Genomic DNA, 27606 nt, shown 5'->3' with positions numbered 1-27606 from the left:
CTAACCTCCTACACTGTGTGTCGCCATTTTTTGAGCTAACACACAGTGTAGTAGGTTTACATACAGTAGTAAACGTACACAAACACGAACATACATTGAAATCTCTTACCTGCTCCTGCCGCCGTGGCTCCCTCCGGCCCGTCCGCTCCGTCTGCTGCCGCTGGTCCAAGTGCACAAGTCCGGAAGCCGCGACCGGAAGTAGTAATCTTACTGTCCGGCCGCGACTTCCGGTCCAAAGGAAAATGGCGCCGGACGGCGCCAATTTCAAATTGGACTGTGTGGGAGCGGCGCATGCGCAGTTCCCACACAGACGGCGTACACAGAAGTGGATGGGACGGGACCCGTTCGCAGTCCCTATGGGACTGTGGCTGCCGTATTCCATGTCTGTATGTGTCGTTAATCGACACATACAGAAATGGAACAAAAAATGGCAGCCCCCATAGGGAAGAAAAAGTGTAAAAATAAGAAAAAGTAAAACACAAACACACAAATGAATATAAACGTTTTTAATAAAGCACTAACATCTTTAACATATTAAAAAAAAAAATTGTGATGACACTGTTCCTTTAAAGAGTGTGTAAGGCTTCGCTGAAGTGGGCAGTCTGACAAACTTACTATAATTTAGAAGAGAAATTTGCCTCAATTATAGCGCATATTTACTCCAGCTCATAATAAATCAGACGCATCTTACTCCAGCGATCATTATGAATAAGGCGGGGTTCACACAGGGTAAATACTCTACGTATTTAATTGTATAAAACTTATTTCATTGCAGAAAATCCACAGTGTAATACAGTCCAAATGCTGCGTAAAAAACTCGCCTTAAAAAAACGTTCATAAATTGGTGCGTCTTTTTAATCCGCAGCATGTCAAATTATGCTTCGAAAATCGCTATTTTTCTGTTGCGGGTTTTCCCCAACTAATTTAATGGGAGGTAAAACCTGCAGCAAATAGCACAAAAATTACAACTCAGGAAAAAAGAAAAATGTCATACTTGCCCAGATCTCTCTGCGCCTGCGTCCATCCCGGCCTCCGGGGGTGACGTTTTATCCCATGTGACTGCTGCAGCGGTCACATGGTACGTCATCCCAGGAGGCCGGGCTGCAGGACGTCAGAGGGACATGTCGCCATGGCGACGGGTGAGCAAGAGCTTTTTTTTTCTACTATTTTCCGCAGTGGACATTCCGTCTGGAAAACTGCACCAAAATTTGGTGTGGTTTTATCGGATGGAATTCCCTGTGGCGTTCAGGGCGGATACGTTTTGTACTTTTACGCCGCGTATCTGCCCTGTGTGAACATAGCCTTAGACTGGCGTCTGAAACACCAGTATTAAAAACTTCCCACCGCCATCTGTATATTTTTGGAATATGGGAAACCCCCTCAACCAAAGGGAGAACATGCACACTCCTTGCAGATGTTTTCTGGGTATTAAAAAAAATTGTCAGTATGGGCTTAAAGTGTTAAAATAATGAATAAACATACTCACCTTACAGATGTTGAGCCTTTCCTGCAACGCAGATCTTCTTGGTCCACCAGCGCCCCCTGTTGTTCATTCCTTTAATTATTAAATGTTCTTATAAATTTCATACACAGATTATTCTGAAAGGGCAAGTCACGTACAGTCCTGTCTGAACAGGACACATACAAGATAACTTTTTCTTCCATTACGTCCAGTGAAACACAAGGAAATCAACTACACGTCGAAACACTTGCAAGAAACAGCAAAAACGGCGGCTGTAGGTCAGTTAATACGGCCGTGGCTGCGTCTCTTTCAGAGGTAACACGGTAAGGTCACCTGACTTCTGTAGGCGTGGCTGCACATGGTGCTCAGCTTCCTATATGTTGTGTGTTGGTGAGTGAGACAGTGACGGCTTCTTGTTGGGTGCTGGGTAACTTATATCTCTGTCAGCGCTTGTCACGTTCACTGTAACGTCAGCTTTATGATCGCTCACCTGCACATGCGCTGTGAATATGACGGCGTCTGCGCTGTGTGTAACGGACGATAAGGAAGGGTCTCGTATCTAACTGAGGACAAGTGGGCTCGGTTCTCAGAGCAACCTATCAGAGTTAAGCTTTCATTTTGATACTGGACTGGCAAAATGAAACATGGAGTGTGATTGGTTGATTTGAAAAACAAGGCCACTGTCTCTGTGTGTATGCAGATAGGGGGCTGCACCACCAGAAGAAGCTGCTACCAGCACAGGACAATTGTGTGTTTAGTTTTCCCACTTTCCCCCTGATTATAGCCCGAAAAGATGCAAAAATAGTTTCTAGCATATTTGGCATCAAAATGACTGCTTCCCTCACGCTCCTGTGTGCCAACTAGGCGGCGTCACATGACTATCAACCAATGGCTGCTGCAGGACCTCATCCGATGGAGGAAACGGCACCGTGGTTTGCAGCCAACTTCAGTTTTTCTAAGGCCCCATTCACACGAACGTATTTTTGCGGCCATAATTCACCCACAAGTCTGTGGGTGAATTGCGGCCCCATGCATTTCAATGGGCCCATGAACACGACCGTGGTTTCCACGGTCCGTGCATGGCCCAGGGGCCTGGACCGCAAAAAGAACGGACATGTCTTATTACGGCTGTGTTTTGCGGTCCAGGCTCATACAAATTAATGCACGTGGCCATGTGCACGGCCCGCGGGTGACACTCCGCGGCCCTCCGACCCAAAAATCACGGACGCGCACATGAGGCCTTAGGCTCTGTTCACATTAGTTTTCTGAACTAGTATTCAATGAGATCTCTTCCGCCCCAGTCTGCATTGTTCTCCTTGCCGTCAAAATTACTGTAACCCAGAGTGACGCGATTAAAGTCCATGGAGTCTGTCGTGAATTGCTAGTTCGGTTTGAAAAAGCATCCTGCATAGCTGTCATGGCTCCATTATAAAGGGAAGTCATGACACTCGTGTGAACAGAGCCTAAAGAAACAGTTGTAGGAAACGTTTCCAGGACTGCTTCAATGGACAACCGTGTTGCAGTAAAAACACCATCGGGCTGGTATATGTCTGGTAACGGTTTATTTTTAGTGTAGTAGACTACGCCATTCCATACATTCAGTCTGGTTGTTTCGTGTGCTTTCGCCAGTTTGATTGGAGGTATTTGGATTTTGTGAGCCTTTTGGACCTAACCCACCAGGTGACGAGCACTGATTATACTGTATACAGGGTGCTGCTGTACGTTATTTAATTATGTTTGACGTACAGTATACGCTGGGAAAAGCTCCCGACATACACGTTAAACGTAGGCTGTGACGGATGACCTGTCAGTGGCATCCATCACCATGGACTATAATGGTATCCGTTTAACAGATATGTCATGAACTCTCATGACGCCAGTTCATGGCGTATTCGTTTACCTGATACCATTATAGTCTATGGTGATGGATGGCAAACGTAATTAACATGATGTGAAGGGATCCTTAAATATTTGGGCCCATACTGTATTTATGATTTTATACTAATGAGGTTTTTTGCTCCACATTTTGGATATTTGGACGAAAACATTTTGGACAAAAGTAAAGTCTTGCTTTAAAGTGTGCCTGTACGTTCATAAAACTTTTGACATGTCATAGTGACATGTCAAAACTTGTGATCAATGCGGGTCCGATCACTGAGACCCTCTCTGATCGTTAAAGCAAAGCGGCAGAAGCGATCAGGAGAGTTGTCATTTATTAGGACCTGCGAGAACCCTCAGTTGTATGGGGGACTGCAGCATGGGTCAGTCTAATACCGTTTGATCTTTTCCTACTTGTAGTGCCGATTGTTCAGGCTGAAAAATCTTTTTTGCGGGTGAATTTGTTGTCGGGAATAATTTAATTTCATAAGTAAATTACCCCATGACTTTGGAACTCCTGGTCAACAGATTCATTCCCTCTGACCCAAGATGTGCCACATAGCTATGGCACTGTCCCAGAATTGTCATCTACCCTACAATTGGTAAATCACAGTATAAGATTCCTGCATGTTTGACTTCTTCTGTGTTTAGTGACTGTATTCTTTATAGTATAGTCCTATATAGTAATGTTTCATCTACTCTTATATCGACAGAGGGAAGACCATGTCTCAGGCCACATTCCACGCTCCCAGGAGGAAAAGGAAGGTGTACGAGTCTTATGAATCTCCCTTTCCCATCCCACTATCTCATGATTGTTACATGAAAGATTTCAGGATCTGTAAAGGGGAGATCATTAACAATAACGTCATTGTGAGAAGTATAGAGGATATAGAGCTTCTCTATGGAAAGGTAAGAGCGTTTTTGTTAAAGAGGCTCTGTCACCAGATTCTGAAATCCCTATCTCCTATTGCATCGGCGCTGCAATGTAGATAACAGTAACGTTTTTTTTTTTTGTTTTTTTTTTAAACGTTCATTTTTGGCCAAGTTATGAGCTATTTTATATATATGCAAATGAGGTTTGAAATGGACAACTGGGCGTTTTTTTTCCGTTATGTCCAACTGGGCGTGTATTGTGATTTTAACTGGCCGTGTTTACGTGTATGACGCTGACCAATCAATGACCAGTCAGCGTCATACACTCATCTCCATTGATTTACACAGCAGCGATGTGCAGCCGCATACACAGAGATTAACGTTAATCAAGTGTCCTGATAATGAATACACATGAAATCCAACCTGGACGTCATGTGTATTCAGAATCCTGACACTTCTGAATCTTTTCTGTGAGATTCCAGCAAGGGAACCGAAATCTTGCGAGATTACGGAGGTAAACGATATTTCGTTTCCCTTGCTGGAAATCTCAAAGAAAAGAGTCAGAAGTGTCTCTTTAAAGTGAAGGTGACCATACCAGAATATACTGGGGAATGGCTTAAATAGCAATAAATATTCTGATGTAGCCTTGCTTAGACGAACAATGACACCAGACTACAGGCCGTTATAAAATAGCATCCTGTAGTCTGATGTCAACATTGAAGGATTGAAATTTCTACAAGAAATACCAGCTAATACCATGTAGGACGATGAACCATATAAAGTGGGAAAAAACACAACCTTGCAACTTCTTTAAAATTTCTTGCCACATTTTTCCCCATAGGTAATTATAGTGGTCACATTACAACTCCGATTTACCCATAATTTACCCTAAATCCCTGTTCGCACATTAAATCCACAAAAAATACACCTCCCGTTGTTTTCAATGGGAATCCGTGTGTCTGTACAGACGTTGCAGACATTTTTTGTGTCTATTTCAAATTCGCGCCAATAAGCCGACGGATTTCCAAGCACAGATTAGCTGCATATCAAGCAGCAAATTGGTGGCAGAAATTTGATCTAAGCCTTTGATATCTGCTGCGGATCCACCTGTCCGATTTGCATATGGTTATATATCAGAACTGCGTGAACATATCCTAAGGCGGGATTCACACGACCGGGTCGTTCCCGAGCCCGAGTGTCGGCCGGTAAAATCGGCCATTTTACCCGGCCGGTTTGCATTAAGTTTTGCATCCGTGCCGGGCCGGGCAGATCCGGACAGTGACATCAGCGGCAACTCCTGAAGGGGAATCCCCATGTGTTCGGGGATTCCGCTTCAGGAGTTTCCCCTGATGTCACTGCCCAGATATGGACAGAGACATCAAGCGCTCTGTCCAGGAGCGGAATCCCCGAAAACACGGGGATTCCGCTCCTTCAAGGAGCTAAAGTGCGGCTAGCACATAGCAGAGTGGGGAGATACCTCCCCGCTCTGCTATAGTGGTATCGCTGCAGTAGTAGCAGCAGCTCCAGCTGCTAGCGGCGCCATCGAAGGTGTCGCCGGGCCAGGGTGCTTTTAAAACAAGCAGGAGAAGGGAGCCAGCGCAGCGCTCCCTTCCACCTGCTGTACACGCCGGCCCTGCCACACAGTGTACAGCGATGCCATTCGTCAGAATGGCATCAACTCCTCCTCCTCACATGCACTCTGCGCTGTGAGGAGGAGGAGATAGAGTGCAAGCGCCGGGAAACCCGGCCATCACTCAGGAAACATCCCGGTGATGGCCGTGTATTACCCGGCCCCATAGACTTCTATGGGGGCCGGGTACCCGGGCGAAGATAGAGCATGTCCTATTTTTTGACGGCCGGTTTTCCCGGCCGTCAAAAAATCGATCGTGTGAATAGCCTCATTAGGGGTCTATTATTCCTAATGCAGCCGGGTGCCGGCCGATTTATGAACGGCCGGCACCCGGCCGGGAAACCCTGCCGTATGAATGAGGCCTAAGGCTGAAGTTGCCTAAAATGATGTACCATAATTAGGCTAGTCAATCCTTAGTAGAGCTCTGGTGCATACACCACTAGAAGAGAAACCAGCTTTTTGTGTGATGTCATTTGGGGGAATTTATTAAGATCGGCGTTTCATACGCCAGTCTTAATATAAAGAAAGTTGGAGTGAAGTGCGCCTAATTTATTAAGAGACACGCCTCTCAATAAATTAGGCGCATCTTTGCCCATTCGTGCAGCAGAAAGCATTATACACGGGTTTTCCCATGAGGGACATTTATGACATATCACAGGATATGTCATAAATGTCAGATAGATGTGGGTCCAACACCTATTTCTAGAACGGGGCCCCCTAAACCCCGTTCTACCTTTTTCTGCTATTGCTGCCTCCCAGCCACTTCCTGGTTGTATGGTTGGTAGTTACAAAAACAGCTTATCTCGCTGAGCTACGCTGTTTCCGTAAGTCCCATAGTAGTGAATGGCAGTTCATGGGAAAGCCCCTTTAATTGGAGTAGATTTGCACCAGAATTGACACTAGTTTCTGGCGTAAATTATAATAAATTTGTGGCCATGCCCCCTTCTGCTCTACTTCCCCAGTTTTTAGAAAAGTGATGCGGGCGTTAGAAACAGCACCAAATTTGCAATTTTTATTGTAAATTGAGACTTTTTTTTTTAGTGTTTGCGATCTTTCTTTGCCAGAAAACTGGCGTAGAAAATGTAATCCCTCCCCCCAGTGTGTAAACCATGAAAAGGACTGTTAAAATTAAGTCATAAAGTCACTAATGAAAAGGCTATGTTCCTTTCTGTATCATTTTTTTGCAAAGATCTAAGGGCCTGTTCACATCAGCGTTTGGTTTCCGTCCATCGGTTCCGTTCAACCTTTCCGTCGGAGGAACTGGTGAATGGAAAGCCGAACTAAAACCATAGCTTCCATTTGCATTGCCATTGATTTCAATGGTAATGCTTCTGTTGCAGTTGGTTTTCGTTACGCAAATTTTCCGTTTTATTCATGGAAACAATAGCGTAGTCGACTACGCTATTGTTTCCGTGAAAAAAAAACGGAAACCTGATGAACGCAAACTAAACGCTGTTGTGAACAGGCCCTAATTATGTTTTTAGGCAAAAAAATAAATAATGAAGGCAAGGTTTATTTAATTGCTGTTGCTTATATAGCCCTAACATATTCCCCGGCGCTGTACAGAGGTTGTCATCAGTCCATGTCGCCAATGTGGTTCACAGTGAGGGCCAAGTCAATTACATTTTTCAATACAAGTGGTTTCAAACGGTCCAACCAAACGTCGTGTAAACCTAGCCAGATGCAGACTTTGGATTCAGCCATAAAGTAAGCTGTTCAGGAATTTTTTGAGGTGGCCATACACATTAGATGTATGTCTCGACCCTCCCCGGACGGCAGATGTTGGCGAGAGAAAGGTCGGGCATGTTGTATTCCAACATGCCCGATCCCTTTGTTTGCAAGAAGATAAGCCGCTGCTAGAGGAGTCTGGCAGCGGCTTTACTCTTTCTCCCTATTGAGAACGCATGCACACTCCGCCGACCGTGCATGTGTATGGGAGAATCGGGAGGAAAAGCTATCGACCGCTATCTGAAATGTATGTCCATCTTTACAATGAACTATGAATTTTCATTTTTATCTCCAGGGATTTTTCGGGAAGGGGATTTTATCACGCAGTAGACCAGAGTACAACATTGAACAGGGGGAGCTGAGGCTCCGATGGAAAGGTAAGGTTGATATCTGCAGTATTTTTAGTAAATAGGGAAGACTAGTTTAACCCTTTCACGACCAAGGACGAAAATGCACGTCCTGGTCGGCTGCTAGTTCCCGCACCAGGACGTGCATTTTCGTCCGCATTTCAAACTGTCACTCTGTGTAAACACAGAGTGACAGACGCGCGCTGACAGCTGTCCTAGACAGCTGAGACATCAGTCTCGCCGGACAGCGGACCATCGCCGCTGCTTTCGGCAGTTAACCCCTTAAGTGCAGCGACGGATTGCCGTCGCCGTATTTAAGTGGTTTGAAGCACATCGGCAGCCCCCACGAAGTGATCGTGGGGGCTACCGATGCTTGTCACGGCAATCGGAGGTCAGATAATGACCTCCGGGTTGCCATGTACGGAAGCCTCGGAGGAACAGCCTCCGACCTCCGGCCGTTCCTCCTCTGCTTCCTGTCAGTGTGACAGTTACGTCACAATGACAGTTAGAGTACATTACACTACGTGTGTAGTGTAATGTACTCTAGCAGCGATCAAAGCTGCAAGTCTAAGTGTCCCCTAGTGGGACAAGTAAAAAAAGTAATAAAAATGTTTTCAAAAAAGTGTAAAAATAAAAGTTATAAGTTCTATAAACACAAAATACTTTTTTTCCTATAATAAGACTTTTATTATAGAAAAAAAATGAACGCGTTAAAAAAGTACACATATTTTGTATCACCGCGTTCGTAACGACCCAAACTATAAAACTGTAATGTTATTTTCCCCGCACGATGAACACCCCAAAAAAAATCAATAAAAAACGACGACAGAATCACAATTTTTTTGGTCACCACCGCTCCCTAAATAAAGAATAAAAAGTGATCAAAAAGTCGCATGTACCCGAAAATAGTACCAATAAAAACTTCTATCTGTCCCGCAAAAAACAAGCCCTTACACAGCTTTTTTGACTAAAAAATAAAAAAATTATGGCTCTCAGAATATGGTGACACAGAAATTTTTTTTGTTTATAAATAAGTCATTTTATTGTGCAAACGCTAAAAAAAAGGACCAAACCTATATACATATGGTATCGCCGTAATCGTACCGACCCGCAGAATAAAGTAAAAATGTCATTTATAGCGTACGGTGAGCGCCGCAAAAAGAAAACCTAAAAAACGGTATCCGAATTCCTGTTTTTTGCTCAGGATTGCAAAAAAATTGAACAAAAAGTGATAAAAAAAAAAATCGCATGTACCCCAAAATGGTACCAATGAAAACGACAGATTGTCCCGCAACAAATAAGCCCTCACAGGGCTCCGGTGGTGAAAAAATAAAAAAGTTCTGGCTTTCAGAATATGGCGATGCTAAATGTTCCAAAAGCGGATAAGATCGGGCACCATTTATCAGTGTGACACCGGTCACATATCTATGAATTATTATTTATTTACCCCATTATTATACCCTCTTATTATACCCTGATGTACCCCGCACAGATTACATATACCCTGATGTACCCCGCACAGATTACATATACCCTGATGTTCTCCGCACAGATTACACATGCCCCCACATTATAAACTGAAATACCAGCGAAACCCAAAACAGAAAAACTACCAAGCAAAATCTGCGCTCCAAAAGCAAAATGGCGTTCCCTCCCTTCTGAGCCCTGCAGCGTGCCCAAGCAGCAGTTTGCGCCCACACATACGGCGTCGCCATACCCGAGAGAACCCGCTTAACGTTTTATGAGGTATTTGTCTTCTGTGGCACACACTGGGCACAACATATTATGCACTAAAATAGCGTATCAGTGGAAAATTGCAATTTTCACTTTGAACCATCCGCTGTGCACTAACCCCTTTGCGCACTATGACTTAATTGCCAGTCATGGTGCGGCGGTTGATGTATGGAGCCGGTCACGCGCTGAGCCCGCTCCATACGCTGCGGGTGTCGGCTGTGTATTACAGCAGGCCCCCTCGGTACTAACGGACAGGTACAGCGATCACTCTGTTACAGAAGCCTGTAAGAATAACAATATACTGCAATACATTAGTATTGCAGTGTATTGTACCAGCGATCCAATGATCGCTGGATCAAGTCCCCTAAGGGGATTGATTAATAAAATGTGTAGAAGAATTATAGTTATTAGTAGTGAGAATTTTTTTTTTTAATCACTTTTTATGTACCAAAAAATGGTACCAATAAGAACTGCAGCTCCTCCCGCAAGAAATAAGCCCTCCCACCGCTCTATTGATGGAAAAATAAAAAAGTTATGGCTCTTGGAAAGCGGGGAGGGAAAATCTAAAATAAGAAAGCAAAAACTGGATCAGTCCTGAAAGGGTTAATTCATTTCCAATGAAAAAACGTATGACCCCATGTGGGGTATTTCCGTACTCGGGAGAAATTGCTTTATAAAAAATGGTTGTTTTTTTCCTCCTTTATCCCTTGTGAAAATGAGAAAATGCAACATTTTAGTGGAAAAAATGTTGATATTAATTTTCGCGCCCTAATTCTAATAAACTCTGCAAAAGACCCGTGGGGTGTAAATGCTCACTATACCCCTAGAAAAATTCCTTGAAGGTTTTTCCAAAATGGGGTCACTTTTGGTGGGTTTCCACTGTTTTGGTCCCTCCAGTGCATTGCAAATGCGACATGGCACCGAAAACCATTCCAGCAAAATCATAAATCCAAATGGCGCTCCTTCCCTTCTGAGCCCTGCTGTGGGTCCAAACAGCAGTTTATTACCACATATGGGGTATTGTCGTAATCGGGAGACATTGCTTTACAAATGTTGGGGTGCATTTTCTTCATTATTCCTTGTAAATAATAAAAATTTCTATGTTTCAGAAAAAAGTACATTTTAATTTTTACAGACTAATTCCAATATATTTAGCGAAAAACCTGTGTGGTCAAAATGCTAACTATACCCCTAGATAAATACCTTAAGGGGTCTAGTTTTCGAAATGGGGTCGTTTATGGGGAGTTTCTATCGTTCTGGCAGCTCAAAGCTTCTCCAAATGTACATTGGGGCCTAAAACATTTTCAAGCAAAATATGAGTCCTGAAAGCCTCCGGGTGCTCCCTTCCTTTGGGGCCCTGCCGTGTGTCCAAACAACGCATTAGGGCCACAATGTGGGTATTTTTTTGAAAACAGGAGAAAGAGGGTGATAGATTTTGGGGTGTGTTTCTTCATTTTCATGTTCGCTTTACAAAGAAATCGGTCTTCAAACAAATACTTTTATGAAAAAAGTGAAATTATTTTTTTTTTTCACCTGATATGCATTAAATTTAGCAAAAAACTGTGGGGTCAAAATACTTACTATACCCCTAAATAAATACCTTATGGGGTCTAGTTTTCTAAATGGGGTCATTTATGGGGAGATTCTATCGCTCTGGTAGCTCAAAACCTCTCCAAATGTACAGCGGGGCCTAAAACATTTTCAAGCAAAATATGAGTCCTGAAAGCCTCCGGGTGCTCCCTCCCTTTCGGGCCCTGTCTTGTGTCCAAGCAATGCATTAGGGTCACAATGGGGGCATTTTTGAAAACAGGAGAAACAGGGTGATAGATTTTGGGGTGTGTTTCTTCATTCTCATGGTCGCTTTACAAAGAAATCGGTCTTCAAAGTGATACTTTTATGAAAAAAGTGAAATTATATTTTTTTACGCCTGCTTTGCATGAATTCTTACAAAAAAACTGTGGGGTCAAAATACTTACAACACCCCTTAATAAATACCTTAAGGGGTGTAGTTTTCAAAATGGGATCACTTGTGGGGGTTTCCACCATTCTGACACCTATGAGCCTCTGAAAACCTGGCTTGGTGCAGGAAAACAAAATGTACTTCAAAATGTATAAAATGATTACTAAATTTGTAAGTCTTCCAAATTGCTCAAAAAATAATAATTTTTTTCAAAAGTGCTGCCAAAATAGAGTAAAGAGATGGAAATATATATTTAATTAAAAAAATTGTGCAGTATGTGTGTACATATGTCACATATTGCAGTTAAAAATAGGGAAAAATGATAATTTTTACAAAATTTCTTCAATTTCTCTATTTTTTAATTTCCGCAAATCGTATCAGTCTACTTTTACCACTAAAATAAAGTACAACATGTGACGAAAAAACAATGTCAGAATTACTTGGATATTCAAAACTTTCACAGAGTTATTCTCTGATAAAGTCACACATACCAGATTTAACAAATCTGGCTTGGTCATTAAGGTACAAACATGCCCGGTCATTAAGGGGTTAATGATTTGCCCCTATCAAAACGCTTTGTCTGTTCTGTCCTGTATTGTGCAGGTGAGACCAACGGGATCATGACACTGCAGACTTCTAGGTTGTCGTGATCTTCCTGTCTAACAGATTCTACAGCATCTTCTCAAGTTTTACAGACATTGCTTTGCCTTGGAGATCTTGTATTTTTCAGTTCTGATAAGACCTGTTTCCAATGTAGGCTTTGTTCACATCTGCGTTTGTCAGTTCCATTGTTTTGCTCCATCATAGGAGCAGAACAACTAAATTGACAGAGTGCCTTACCATCGCAAGACGGAAAACCCATTGACTTATAATGCGGTCCGTCCGGTTCCGTCATGGTGCACGTCAGTTCACCGGAAAAAATAGTGATGCATGCTGCGTTGGAGCCTCCAATGCAGATGTGAACAGAGACTAAAGATTTTGAGTAACACAAATTCACAATCAATATTTATCAATATGGGAAAAATTTTAAAACACTCGTTTTTTTTCTACAGATTCTAAAACTAAATTTCCAGTTATTTCATCCATCAAGTAAGTATTGGAGATGGTGATTATTTTATTACATTGTATTATATTATAGTTATGTTATATTGTTGTGGAATACCACTAAAGGGAGACGAGGCTACGGAAAGATAAGTTATTCACCACCGCACGGGACTATTAACACTCGTCACATTACAATAGAAATGCTCACTGAGGGGGAGGGCCCTTTCACTTTTAAACATTTGCACTCTGAATTGTACAGCAAATAATTCTCACCCTGATTGGGTGTCATACATCATTTCTCATTGCTTATTGGATACATACATGCAGGCACAGCTCGTCATTCTATGATGTTTTTCTAATGTTAAACAGATGGCTCACTGGTCAAAACTTCTATGTCTTGTCAGGAAGAATTACCAGCCCTTTGTTTGTGTAGTCACCCCCCCCCCCCCCCTACCTTGGAATGTGGCTAATAGCCCCTGTAACCTGAGAATGTAATATATAACGCAACAGGCAACCGAAATCTGATTTTTCTCTTCAATATTAGACCATTTTGTAGCTGTTTTTATTTTGTTTCAGATCATGTTATATCAAAAAGTTGTTTCTACAATATAAGCTCGCCAAGACAGAGAATTTTGACTAAAGATGAGCGAATTCCCTGGAATTCAATTTGGTTTAAAAAAAATTTGCTTCACAAGTACCCTGATTGCTTTGTCAGGCTATCTGATGTCTTCTAGGACTGTATCCAAGTTGGATATCCACCACTAAAATAGAAAAATACCATACTTGCGTCCCGTGGTCTACCGTAGCGACACATTCCTGTCCGCCTCCTGAGATTTTGTTGTTTTGTCCTGTGTCACCTGCAGCGATCATTTGAAAAAAACCTTGTCATCTCAAGAGGCCGGCAGGGATGCTCCTTTTAGCAACATGTCCCTGCCGTCCTCCTGAGAAGATGTTTGTCCCATGTGACTGCAGCAGTGGTCACACGGGACAACAACGTTATTTCGGGAGGCTGCCAGACACGTGTCGCTACCGTAAATAGAGACCAGGGGAGGTGGTGATGTTTTTTTCTCCTCTTCTCCCCTATTTTTTTCTTTAATCAGTAAATTAATGGCTGCCATATTGCTGTTATGTGCGCCGCAAACCCAAGTAGATTTAGATTTTGGCAAATCTGAAACTTTTGGGAAATTCTTCACAAATTTTGATTTGTTTAGAATCGAATCACTCATCTCTACTTTTGACCTTTGAAGTCTGCTATGCTGGCGGGTTGCTTCATATCATGAATCGGTATAAGCGGGAATCGGACGTCTCAGCCAACTATTATCTCATTCATATGGCCAGGTTTAGATTGCTTGTTCATGTACTATTCTTGATATATTGTCCATTCTGTGTTTTTTCTCTGTTTTATTAAAAATTTATTTGGAAAATTATGATATATTTTTAGGTACCAACGTCATGTAGAATGGGCCGAAGAACTTTTAAAAGGTCAGGGTATAGACTCAAAGTCTGTTAACAAAATACTTGGAGATTATACCAGTCCTATTATTCAACCAGATGAAAAAGATGAGACGGTAAATTTGGAGCGCTCCGTAGATGAGCTACAACATGAGTCTGCTGATCAATTAATCCCTACCATAAAAGACGACATGGTTCGGGAAGGAAATCCTGATCATGATCCATTATCACAATATGTCTTGGACAACCCCGACACCAGTCCGACATACACTCAACTTGACAAAGAAGTTCTTGAAAAGCTGCACTGTCACAGACATGATGACTTCATCGTACATTGTGGATGCAAACCTGAAGTACAGACTGTTCAAACTGAACCTGAAGGAATGAGTGTGATGGAAGGAATGGGGCATGAGTATCTCATGGTAGAGGAGGGGACTGAAGACCTGGAGGACAGAGATGTAAGGACGTTCTCAAATATTGAATCTAAGTACTCGATCTAAATTGTGTACACTGTGATTTATAGTGGACCGGACACTATTCACTGCTGAATCCTGTCTTACCTGATCACCAAGAACTAGTTAGTTGTAATGTGGCATCTCGAACCGGGCTAAGTGTTCTTATTGACAATTCTTGTCACATTTGAATTAAAGGAATTTACACTCTAAATTGTCTTAAAGGACTTGCCCACTTTTGGTTAACCTCTTAGTAGACACCAGATCTTTCCTTATATATGCCTTTTATTGCATAAATCAGTAAAGTACAGTGAATAAATATTATTAGATCTTCTTAGGGGAATGTAGCATCTTTGTCACCTTCCAGCAGCCTGTTTTTCCTGCATGCAGGCTCTCTGTAAGGGTATGTGCGCACACACTAATTACGTCCGTAATTGACGGACGTATTTCGGCCGCAAGTATCGGACCGACCACAGTGCAGGGAGTCGGGCTCCTAGCATCATACTTATGTACGATGCTAGGAGTCCCTGCTACTCCGTGGAACTGCTGTCCCGTACTGAAAACATGATTACAGTACGGGACAGTTGTCCTGCAGAGAGGCAGGGACTCCTAGCATCGTACATAACTATGATGCTAGGAGCCCAGCTCCCTGCACTGTGTTCGGTCCGGGACTTGCGGCCGAAATACGTCCGTCAATTACAGACGTAATTAGTGTGTGTGCACATACCCTCAACGTTTGGACCTCTCTGCAGTCATCAAAAATCCCTCTTAGATACTTTTAAAAGTAGACCTAGAATCGGGGTGCAGCTGTGTGCTCTCATCCTCAGCCTATATATAAGACTGCTGGACTTTCGTTACCTGTTTTTTGGGAACCATTCATAAATTTAAATGGGTATGCACATCTCGAACATTTATGGTATATCCACAGGATATGTAATAAATGTCCGATTGTGGGACCCGCACCTATCTCTAGATTGGGGACCCCCTATTCTACCTTGTCCCGATGTTGCCTCTCTCTGGCCATTAAATTACTAGGTGGCCGGGAGTATAGAAGCAGCTGAGCTACGCTGTAACTGGAACTCTTATTCACTTTTATGGGAGTTATGAAATCCGCGTAGCTCCGCTAGTTTGGCTGTTTCCGTAATCCCGGCCACCTCGTAACTCAGGGGTCAGCGACATCAGGCGAAGGTAGAATGGGGGTCAGGGGGCCCCGTTTTAGAGATAGGTGCGGACCTGCATATATCAGTTTTTCATGGCATATTCTTTAGATATGCCATAATTGTCTGAGATGAGAATACCCCTTTAAGGATTGTTTGTGACCTATGACCATATCTGGTTCTTCACAATTAGCTGCATTTCCCTTTTGGGTATACACATAGATTTGACCATCAATATCAAATGTTGGATTTACAGTATGTTTAATTTATTGTCATTCTACCTTCCTCTTTAGCAGGATTAGTTTTAAGAGATTAAAGGGGTTCCCCAACAAATAGAAAAACGATTTATTTATTTTTCTTTTCTGAAATGAAGAAACAGCAGCTCCGACCTTACGGGTCTACGTGACAGGGACTAATAAACTGTGATCTGTGCAGGTTTGAGAAAGAAAATATATTAGAAAGTTTCTTTATTTCAGAAAATAAAAGAAAAGTAATAAATATTTTTTTCCTTTCGTCGGACAACCCCTGATGTGAAGTAATTTAATACATTTAGATTTCTAGTTTGTCCACAGTTTTTTTTTCTTTTTTACTTCTTGATTTTTCATGCCTCCATTTTAATGTTTACAAACCTAGGAGGTGAAGAAATTAAAGTTAGTTTGTCGCCGGAATCCATTCAGAATTTTTGAGTACTTACAGCTCAGCCATGAAGAAGTAAGTAGTGTCATTTCTAATGTTTAATATGGAATATTATGACATATTTATATCACTTAGTCTCAGTGAATCTTTATATTATGACTCCATTTATACATTACTACTTTACTGAATAAATTGTCTTCTTAGGCCTTCTTCTTAGTGTATGCCTTGGGATGCCTGTCCATCGCTTATAAAAAGGTAAGGTGCACTGTTATGGTCTTAAAAAACATTCCTTAGACAAAGTAAAACCATCGGTTCTGAGAAAAACACAAAAGTGACAATAGATGACATTCTAAGAATTATTTCCTATACACGTCATTAGCAGAACAGCAGACTTTAGTATTACAGGACACAGGTTTTACTTTCATTCCAGCAGAGTCAGTTTGTTGATTTGATGCTCCATAAAATTCAATGGGAGAATTGATTCCTTATTTTTCTTATAAATTCACCAAAAGCGAATCTCCTTGAATTAATTCCCCAATGCATGGTAATGGCTGACAAATCAGCAAAACACAAATCGGGCATAAGATTGTCTCACCTCCAGCCAGAAGCCTGAATTGTCATGTAGAATATTATTATTTTATCAGCCGTGTAATAATATTTTCCTGTATATTATGCAGCTCATATAGAGGAGACAGCTGTTTGTAAAGTGTTAATCTGCTATATGAGGGGGAGACAGCTGCTTGTAAAGGGTTAAAGGGGCATTCCTATCTTATAATAGTGATCTGGATATTGCATCATGTTATGATTGGTGAGATTCTGAATTCTGGCCAACACCGTTCCTGAGAATGAAGGGACTGCAACGCTGGGGCTGCTTGTAAAGGGTTAATCTGTCCATCACTACATACACACACAGCAGCAGCAGCAGTGACACCGGGGGGGGGGGGGAGAAAGCTGTGACAGGATTTACCTCTGCTGCTGCTGCTTCTAAACTCCTCCTCCATAATACACAGGAGTCTTCTTACATTGCTGATAATATAACTTCATCCAGGATGAAGTAAGATCCCATCAGAAACCTCCCCTGTACACATGCTGCACCTTCAGTCGTCGTCGTCGTCCCCCCCCCCCCCCACATAGTGGACTCTGTGTCAGTCCCATAGACTTTGAATAGAGTGGTAGTGCTTCGCGGTGAGGAGAAACGAGGGATTTGGAACAATCATACATTTATCACCTATCCTATGAATGGGTGATAAATGTCATCTGTGGAAAAACCCCTTCTAAGGAACACTTCAGGAAAAACTGATACAACGGGGTAGATTTACTTCTATCTTAAACTAAAACAACATAGAATTTGACTATTGTAGATGCGCCAAATTTATCACAGTGGCTCATGCTGGATAATGAATTTGGTGGAACTTTATTCACTTCTATCTTACTTTATACCAAGTGCCTAAAACACTGTATAAATTAGATTCATCTGCCCCAATGTGTTATACCTAGTGCAGGTCCGAGGTGTTATTCACAACTCGGAGATTCAAAAAACAAAGGAGAGAAGTCATGCACCACCACTTTTGCAACCATAGTGAGGTGGAGATCTATTGTAGCAGAGCAGAAAGTTCTGTGTCACCCAGAGAAGTAGCCACGATTAGACCACAAGCCGTACTGTAAAAGCTTCTATGTTTCTTCTTTAGTGTCATACCGTACCGTATAGGAGATTCGAGGTCAAACCCCACCCACTCCTTGAGTGACAAATGTCCCAGGATACCATATTCGTTGCCATTCTTTTCCTGTCAAGCAGATATCCAATATTGCTTGGAACCTGATTGGTCAATCACATGTAACTTCCACCTAATTAGGGCCTGTTCACATCTACATTCAGGATTTCCGTCAAAGGAGCATAACAACAAAAATACCGCAAACGCCAGTTCCTATTGCATGACGGACACCGTCAGCGCCCAATGGAACCCATGGACTTTAATGTGTTCAGTCGGGTTTCCGTCACGGTGTCCTTCATTTTGCCGGAAACAATAGCTTGCATTGTTTTTTTTAATATATATATATATATATATATATATATATTCTATTAAATGTGTTGTGTGAAAGATAATTTTTCTTTTATATACCTTAATTTTGTTGTACAGCATATACCTTTATATATAATATCTATAAATCATGTCTCTGAATCAGTTATTCCATCTAGTATTACTATTGTTTTTTTTCCAAGGAACCCTTGACTATATTAAAATTGTGGGAAATATTTAGTGCGGCACAACAAAACTTCCCGGCGCGTTATATGGTATATCACCACTTCCGAAGCAAGGGCTGGGTGCCCAAAGTCGGACTGAAGTATGGAACAGATCTGTGTAAGTCTATTGCCATCACACACATTTCTTTAATGTATTTTACCAAATGACTTTTAGCATCATCTAATGGTTTATGGGCCAGCAAGGTATTATGGTACAGCATATGCATTGAATAGTTTTGATACATTATACCTTTGTAAAATGTATTAGGACTGCAGGAAAAAAATATGATGACTGGATTGATGATGCACATAAGGCTCAGGCTAGATGTCAATTATGGCAGCAGAAGTCAGAAAGTCCCAGAACATATATGACCCAGTCTGACATAATTAGGTGCTGTAAACCTGCTCTAGGCTCCCTCTGCAAGCATCTCAGTGTAAGGCTGCGTTCACACGACAGTGAAAAACGTCTGTGCCACGGCCGTTTTTTTTAACAGCCGTCACACCGCCGTTTTCAGAACATTGAAGTTCTATGGGTGTATTCACATGGCCATTTTTTTAACTGCCCGTGAATATTGGCCGTCAAAAAATAGGACATGGCCTATTTTTGTCCGTTTTCACAGCCAGACGGCTCCCATAAAAGTCAACGGATCAGTTGACTCGCCACACACATCGCTACTTTGAGCGCTGAGCCTGGGGAAGCCCCTGACATTACTGTCCATATAAGGACAGTGAAGTCAGGGCTTTCAACAATGGAATCCCCGGCCAGAACATCGCAAGATCTCTGGCTGAGAGGACTCCAGTCTTGTAGATAGCACTCCTCCATGTAGATAGCTCCCCCCTGACTGAAAATAGCACCCTCCCCCAACACCTGTAGATAGCGCCACTGTAGCTCCCTGTAGGAGCGGAATTCCCGGTGGCCAGACCCCACTCTGGCAGGGGATTCCGCTTCTGGAGAAGCCCCTGGCGTCACTATCCATATATGGACAGTGACGTCAAGGGTTTACTCCTGTAGCGGAATCCTCGGCTCTCTCTGGCCGGGGATTCCGCTCTCCTGACATCACTGTCCATATATGGACAGAGACGTCAGCGGCTCCTCTGTGGGCCAGAGGGATTCCTTTCCTACAGTGGCACTGTCTACAGGGGAGGGGGTGGTCTCTTAAAGGGCACTGTGGCACTATCTACAGTGGGCACTGTGGCACAATGTGTGCACTGTGGTACTATGTGTGCACTGACCTTATGTGGGCATTATCTACAGTGGGCACTGTGGTGTTTTCAGGGGGTTGGGACAGAAAAACCTTAACAAATGAAATCCATCCTTTTTTTAACGGCCATGAAAAACGGATGGCAAACAGATGACAAACGGACAGACGGACTGGAAATGAATGAAAATTTTGAGACACACTGATGCAAAATGGCCATGAAAAACTGACAGTTGATCAGTTCTTAACGGCCATTTTTTTTTGACTGTTGTGTGAATGTAGCCTTATCAAACCAAGAAGGATGTGGCACCACTTTAGGCCATACATATTAGCTAAAAGTCATCTGAACCTGCCAATTGCAGTGGGATTGGCAGACTAATGTGTATGGAGTTCTCCAGGGAAAACAAGGATCAGGCATGTTTGAGTTCAACAAGCCTCATCATTTGTTCACTTGGGAGATAACCTGCTACCAGAGGGATTTAGCCTCTCCCCCAATGAAAAAACATGCATTCTCGGCCGAGCCAAGCGGGTATGCTTATGGTGGAGTTGTTATAAAGTGGTATTCCCATCACAGACATTTATTGCATATCCATAGTATTTAATATAAATGTCTAGTAGATGCAGGTCCCAGCTCTGGGACCCGCACCTATCCCAAGTCCTCCGAACCTGTCCCCACCTGGTGAGATGTCCACCAGATCCAGGCGGAGAATACGTGTAGGGGTTTCGGAAACAGCCAAGCTCACTGTGCTATGCTGTTTCCATATAAGGAACCCTCATCTTTCAGACATTTATGGCATATCCTATAGATATGTCATAAATGTCTGAGATGGAAATGCCCCTTTAAGGAAGTAAACTATTTTAGTTCAGTGGCATGAAGTAGCATCACAGGAGAGGCCTTATTGCAATTGTTACTATAGGGCCCTTTCCTTTACGCACACTTCTGCCACCTTCTTTGGTTGTTTAAGGCCCTATTCAGACAGACGTAATATGGCTCTATACAGGAGCCGTATATTTAGCGGGACCTTGGGCAAGCAGAGATGTGGTTTTCTCCCATTGATAAGAATACTACTTTGTACTGTTATTTTCACATATTGCAGATATTTAGAGAAATAAGAAATAGAAGTGAATGGAAGTAAATAATAATGGATCAAGTTTGTGGCGTAAGAGTGAAAGAAATGAGTGATATGTAGTGGAATGTACCTGTGAATATGTGGTGAAATCAATTCTATTTATGATGAGAATATAACTTCATTCTAGACAATAATGCAATACATAAATTATTAACCACCGAACAGTCATATTAAAATTTCCCTCCTAAAACTTTTTTTCTTGTGTACATTTTGAATTTATATCTCAAGTAATAAGTTTGGCGCATAGCTCAGGTTCCTAGAGTTGTCCAGTCCCTAAAAATTAGTGGCCTACCTTAGGCTAAGCCATCAATATCTGATCGGTCGGGGTTCGACTCCCAGGACCCCCGCCGATCAGCAGTTCTGCTCGTACTGTGAATCGCCAACGCGATTGTAGTGGCACTTCACAGCATTACAGCCTTCTTTTAATCGATCAGATATTGATGGCCTATCCTGAAGATAGGCCAAAAATTTTAGCACCTCCTACTCCACTGCTCGCCAGCACTCAACTCATTTGAATTTCGTTGCCACTTCCACCTCCACCAATGGAGATGCAACAACCTGTAGGGGCTTTCTCAACCAGTGCAAGATCCACTTCCAGTTGCACGCACACCTCTACCCCTCTGATCCTACCAAGGTTGCCTTCATTGTCTCCCTCCTCTCTGGCATGAGCGAACCCAATTTGGGAACATGAGGGGCCAGAATCTTCCAATTTACAGCTATTCCTGGAAGATTTTTGCACTGTGTTTGAAGAATCGGGCCGAACGTCTTCTGCAGCTTATTCAGTTCAAACTCTCTGTCAAGGGGAGTCGACGGTAGGAGAATACGCTATCCAGTTCTGTACTTTGGCATCAGAGCTTGCCTGGAATAATGAGACCTCAGTGGCAACCTTCTGGAAAGGATTAGCTCCTCAAATCAAAGATGAGCTGGCGGCCCGAGATCTTCCATCTTCCTTGGATGCCATAATTCTTCTGGCTACACGGATCAACATGAGGTTCCAAGAACGCACCCAGGAAGTTCGTAGGGAAAAAAGGTCCTACAGACTGGCGCATAGGTTCCAGAGATCTCTGCTTCATCCTTCGGTTGTTGTCCCTGAAGAACCGATGCAGGTGGACAGACCTAATGCAGCTGTCTGACCAGGAGCGGCAGCACAGACCTTCAGCAGGATTATGCCTGTACTAGGGCCAAAAGGGTAATTTTGTGCGTCAATGCCCCCAGAAGCCAGGAAACTCCAGCACCTAGGGTTGGTAGGAGAGACTACCATAGGTGGATCGACGGCAACTGCAAAATTCTCTCCCAAGCCGTCAATTCCTGTGACAATCTCAACTGGTGAAGAATCGCACTCTATTCCTGCTTATCTGGATTCTGGAGCAGCTGCGAATTTCATCCAACAGGCCTTAGCAGACTGTCTCCATTTGTCCACAATTCCTCCAGAGAAACCCTTGGTGGTCGCTTCTGTGAATGGTCAACCGCTGCCTGATCCAATTCTTTCTGTCACTAAATCTCTGAAGTTGCAAGTGGGAGTTCTTCAATCGGAACAAATAGCTTTTTATGTTCTGCCAAAAGCTATTAACCCTATCCTTCTGGGACTGCCATGGCTTCGCCAACACGCTCCTGTCCTCGGCTGGAATTCCGCAGAGATTCTCCATTAGAGATCCTGATGTCTTCACTGCTGCCTGCCTCAGGTTCATCCTGTCCTGTCCCCGATGCCTCAGTCACTCTCTGAACTGCCCCCACAGTTTGCCTGTTTTGCGGATGTCTTCAGCAAGAAGGAGGCTGAGGTCTTTCCTCCCTATCGTCTCTACGATTGTCCAATGGAATTGCTCCCTGAAGCTGCACCTCCTCGTGGACGGGTTTATCCTCTCTCCTTGCCTGAAACCCAAGCCATGTCAGCATATGTCAAGGAGAACCTCGAGAGGGGGTTTATCAGGAAGTCTACTTCTCCAGCCGGAGCCGGATTCTTCTTTGTAGAAAAAAAGGATGGATCTCTCCGATCATGTATCGACTAACGTGGTTTAAACCAAATCACTGTCAAGAGCAAATACCCCTTGCCGCTAACGTCTGAGCTCTTCGTCAGAATTCGTGGGGCAAAGATTTTCACAAAGCTGGATTTATGCAGGGCTTATAACTTGCTTCGTATCCACAAGTATGACTAATTGAAAACCACATTCAACACCCGAGACGGTCACTACGAATATCTCGTGATGCCCTTTAGGCGGTGTAATGCTTTAGCTGTTTCCCAGGAATTTGTTGACGACATCTGATATCTGGATGACATTTTTATTTACTCACCAGATCTGACGACGCATCGAAAGCATGTTCGCCAAGTCCTGTCGGGGTAATTGGGAATAGCCTCTATGCCAAACTCGAAAAATGCTTATTCGAAAAGAAATCTCTGCCCTTTCTGGGCTATATAATCGCAGATCGTGGACTCCAGATAGATCCAGAGAAAGTGAAGTCCGTCTTAGCGTGGCCACATCCTCAAGGCCTCCGTGCCATACAGAGATTTCTTGGGTTCTCAAATTTCTATCGTCCATTCAGATTTCCGTGAATGTCATTGTCGTGATTGTCCATCAGATTTCCATCGTCCTCCTCTCCCTGCACTACTGCCCCCCCTGTTCTTCACACAGGCTGAAGTGAGAGCTGCAATGCTGTAATTCGTGCTAGATCTAGCCTAAGCTAGTGCCATTGGTAGACTCTCTTAGCAGTCACACTGCCGCCATGATCTGTGCTCATTCAAAACAGTATTTTCTTTTCCTGCTGAACAAGCGAGCACATGTTGGGATAATGTGCGCTAAAAATCATGTCAAATTCCTTATTTAAGCCACGAGCAGTTTGAAACTTAGGCACGGGTATTTATGGCTCTAAAATGTCAAGTTTCTTGGGACCATTTTTAAAATATATTTATATATTTTTTTTCTTCATTTTCCTTTTAGTGCTATATCGTAAGGGCCCACCCTTCTACCATGCAAGGTTGGTAAATATCCTTGAACTTATATAATTGTGGTATTTATTTTATTATTACTGGTTCTATTTATATATATTCTATAATTAGAAGTTTTGTAACTTTCTTTTATGTTGTGTATTAATTCCTTACCATTTATAAACTCTGTAGTTTTGTCACAAATCAAAGCTTCTTATTTATATCCAGGTGCAGAAAATCCTACAGACCTAATACTACTCACCGCTGAGGGTTTGCTACAGTTGTTTCCAGTCTATGAATCCTCTGCCAGCTAATTCATTCAGCAGCACAAATCTCCCTCTTGTTCTAATAGACTGGATACGAACTCTCAGTTGTGAGAAGTATCAGGTTTTTGCAGGTCTTTTATCCTCTGAATGTAAACAATAATGGTTGCATCACTGACAGCAAACAGATATCTTGAAAATGGTGGTGAATGGAAACACAAACTATATTAGATATTTGCAGATCTTTTCATTATACAGTGATTAAGCTTGTTGGGAATAATCCTTGTTCTTCTCTCCTTACAGCTATTCGGTAATTATAGAACTTGTTGATGAAAACTTCGAAGGCTCTCCACTGCGACCTCTAACTTGGAGGTCCTTATCTGGCCTCAACAGAACAACTATGAATGTTTCTAAGGTAAAAACAAACATGGTGTGAAATTTTCTCTTACACATTCCTACATTAACCCTTTCCTTGCCAAGGACATATCTCATACATCCTGGCAGGAAGGCACTTCAGTATATATCTGATATGTCCTTGCTACTAACGGCTCTAACACAGACTAGGTCGTAGCTAGAGCTACGATCTAAGTCTTCTTTTAAATCTAAGATTTCAAACAAGACCTCTATTGCAACTTTAGATGTGATCTAGCCTGAGTTAGATAGTTCCACACACAGTGCCTATGTAGATAGCTCCACAGTGTCCCCTGTAGATAGTGTACACGTAGTTCCACAGTGCCCATGTAGATAGTGGCACACACTCCCCCTGTAGATAGCGCCACACCATTGTGTAGATCGTGCCACACCCATCCCTGTAGATAGCGCCACACGCCACCCCCTGTAGATAGCGCCACATTCACCTGTTTTCGTGCTGTCCTCTTCAGCAATGCAGGCCTGGTCCCTTCTGACCAGGCCTACTCCAGCAGAGTGATGCAGGCGGAACAATGGCGTCATCGCGCCACCTGCATTACAATGGTTCCCTTGCCTTGCCACAGCGCTATCAAATGTATTCACGTCCATTAGACGCGGATACAATTGGGTCCCCTCGTGAGAGTTGGTTGGAGAGGGAGCTGCATTGCAGCTCTCACTTGGTCGTCTGCATTATGGAAATATATAGGGTTTGGGTTGCACTCACTTTTTAAGGTGTATAATCCCTGTATTTTATTGTGGTGACTGCAGACAGCCAGAATTGTGTCTCTTACCTCTGACAAGCTCCACCTGCTATCATAATTCTCTATGAAATTAGTTTGCGCAAATTAAATATAAAGGAGATCCAGCCATGATGTGACCTGCAGGCCCTCAAAATGCAGGTTGCTACATGTTGTAAATGTTCTGTTGCTTCCAGTTGAAATATACATGAATGTCTTGACAGGAGCTGCTGATCTGTTATTTAATTAAACCTCCTGGCTTCACGGAAAAAGACACGGACACCCCCAAGTGTATAAAGAAGTTAAAAATTCAGGCAAGTTTGAAGAGAAGACCTAAAAAATAAGTATTGTGGATTGATTTAGAACTGCATTACATGAACTAGTTGCAGATGTCTGATATAGGGTGTCAATTTTGATTATCTCATCCATAATCTTGACAATCAGGCAGGCTACTTGGTAGACAGAGGATGCAAAGTTAAAAGGACAATTAGCATGATGCATTCCCATACGACAGTCCCGCCAGATGAACCTGAAACAATGGTGGATTGTCCATTCTGTCCAGCAGCATCACAAACTATCACAGTAATACTGACTCTACGTCTATAGCTCACAAAGAGTAACTAGAACTGGGAATGCAGAATATAGAGGGGGCTGTTGTTCCAGATAATTCCTTCCAACCTGCAAGACTCTGACTGCTATGTGGCACCTGAGCTGCAGTCAACAATTTTTTTTTATATTGATTTGTCCTGCAGCATCAAACTAATAGTAGTCTATACAAGGAATTACTGCTACTGGAAATCAGTGGTGGTCCGAGATTAGACTCGGTAGTCTCATTGCATCTTTGACATATAAAAAGAGCATTGTGACTCGATTTCCTTTAAAGGCTATGTACACCTTTGATGTAGTTTTTTGTTTTGTTTTTTTTTAAATAAAATTGTGTATCAGTGGGATTGGTGCAACTTCCTAAATACGTTTTATTAAAAATAATTTTTACTTTTAGAAATACATCTGCTTTGTATTCTGTATACAAAGCAGCTGTATCTTGCACTGAATCCTGTATTCGACAAGTCCGCGGGACTGACGGATTCTGTGTCAGCCGGTCAACCCGCAGGATCGAGCTATAAACGATTACATCTAATTTCATGACATGCAGGACCCGCTGTCACTGAACCCGTCAATAAATTCAGGTCTTCGCAAACGATACAGCTGCTCTGTTTAGAGAATACAAAGCAGATGTAGCTCAAAAAGTAAAAATAATTTTGAATAAAATGTATTTCGGAAGTTGCGCCAGTCACACTGAAGTACAATTTTATCTTAACAAAAAAACGATGTCAAAGGTGTACATAGCCTTTAATGACTAACGGTGCTCGGGCTGGTTAATATTTTCTCCTTCTCCTTCTTCTTGTGAATTGGTATCATTAAGATCTATGCCCATTTAGGATCTGTGTTAAACCCTATAAGCACATAAGTTATAAGAACCTTAGTTGTCTTTATTGGAGCTGAGGAAATATTTTTCTTTTTTAACATTTCAGAGAACACATTAATCACCCGGAAGAAGAATGGGAAACATTAATGAGATTTAGTACAACTGAAAAATAGATATGTTGACAATAGTAACAAAAAAATAAAATAATTAAAGGGGTTATCTTATTATGACAACCCCTGTCCATAAGCCATATACAGATATCATAGAAGAAGGTCCCTCGCTCGGGAAACCCTCTATGTCAGCAAAGGGCGGCTCTGGTGGGCCTGGTCCATTCATATATTACATTGACGGCCCTTCATTGAAATGGCCAGCATATAGTGCTATATTTCCCCAATATATGTCCAAACTGACCTTACACTGGCGATTACAGCTGATCACTGGGTGTTTCTGAAGCTTATCCCACAGCAATAAGCTCACAAAGGCAACCACTTTTTAAATGGAAGCCGGTCCAGGGATCAGCTGATCATCGCGGATCCAGCTACTCTAGCTCCCTTTTTCTTACACGATCAGCTGTTATCGCAGGGGGAAGCAGTGTCTGGTAGCATTGCATGCCGACCATTCAAATAAATATACGGTCCACTTCCGCCGACCATTCAAATAAATATATGGTCCACTTCCGCCATAGGCATCAGGACAACCCCCTTTAAGGCTGGTTTCATACGGCTGCAATACCGGGACCCCTGGCGGTTCTACTGAATCAAACTTGGATCACATAGTCCATTGTGTCTTCAAACTGTCTCTAAATCTAGATTTCTCTTTTGTAGGAAGTCATTGTAAGTCGCTGGATCTCCTCCCGTGAGAGAATGGAACATGAGGAACTGTAACATGATTTTTACAATAAAATGTTTGTTATCCCTGCCTGGTGCAT

General features: G+C 42.6%; 1 protein-coding gene and 1 long non-coding RNA gene across 10 annotated transcripts in view; one reads left to right on the top strand and one right to left on the bottom strand.

Annotated features, from left to right (window-relative positions):
* LOC142658101 (uncharacterized) overlaps window positions 1-2067 on the bottom strand; it is a 98750-nt gene extending 96683 nt beyond the window's left edge. For 2 of the 5 annotated variants that reach the window (XR_012850035.1, XR_012850034.1), the window contains exon 1: window positions 1487-2067. This is a non-coding gene — a long non-coding RNA (uncharacterized LOC142658101). The remainder of the gene's footprint in view (window positions 1-1486) is intronic. The other 3 variants (XR_012850037.1, XR_012850036.1, XR_012850033.1) reach the window with 3 other exon arrangements.
* TSEN2 (tRNA splicing endonuclease subunit 2) lies at window positions 1794-27596 on the top strand. Of its 5 annotated transcripts, none has more exons than XM_075833836.1 (12): window positions 1794-1852; window positions 4054-4249; window positions 7867-7948; window positions 12665-12701; window positions 14098-14566; window positions 16351-16428; window positions 16558-16608; window positions 18575-18713; window positions 23858-23894; window positions 24411-24522; window positions 25477-25566; window positions 27503-27596. In XM_075833836.1, exons 2-12 carry the CDS (start codon window positions 4064-4066, stop codon window positions 27560-27562), a joined length of 1341 nt encoding a protein of 446 aa, XP_075689951.1. In that variant the 5' UTR covers window positions 1794-1852; window positions 4054-4063; the 3' UTR covers window positions 27563-27596. The 5 variants fall into 5 exon arrangements, with proteins under 5 accessions (XP_075689951.1, XP_075689953.1, XP_075689950.1 ...); XM_075833838.1 differs by lacking the exon at window positions 1794-1852 and adding an exon at window positions 1937-2066; XM_075833835.1 differs by lacking the exon at window positions 1794-1852 and adding an exon at window positions 2109-2210.
* Window positions 27597-27606: the final 10 nt, after the last annotated feature.

Source organism: Rhinoderma darwinii, chromosome 7 (genome assembly GCF_050947455.1).
Source record: "Rhinoderma darwinii isolate aRhiDar2 chromosome 7, aRhiDar2.hap1, whole genome shotgun sequence".
Lineage (NCBI taxonomy): Eukaryota > Metazoa > Chordata > Amphibia > Anura > Rhinodermatidae > Rhinoderma > Rhinoderma darwinii.
The sequence above is the reverse complement of the archived record's forward strand: the minus strand, read 5'-3'. Positions and strand labels throughout refer to the sequence as shown.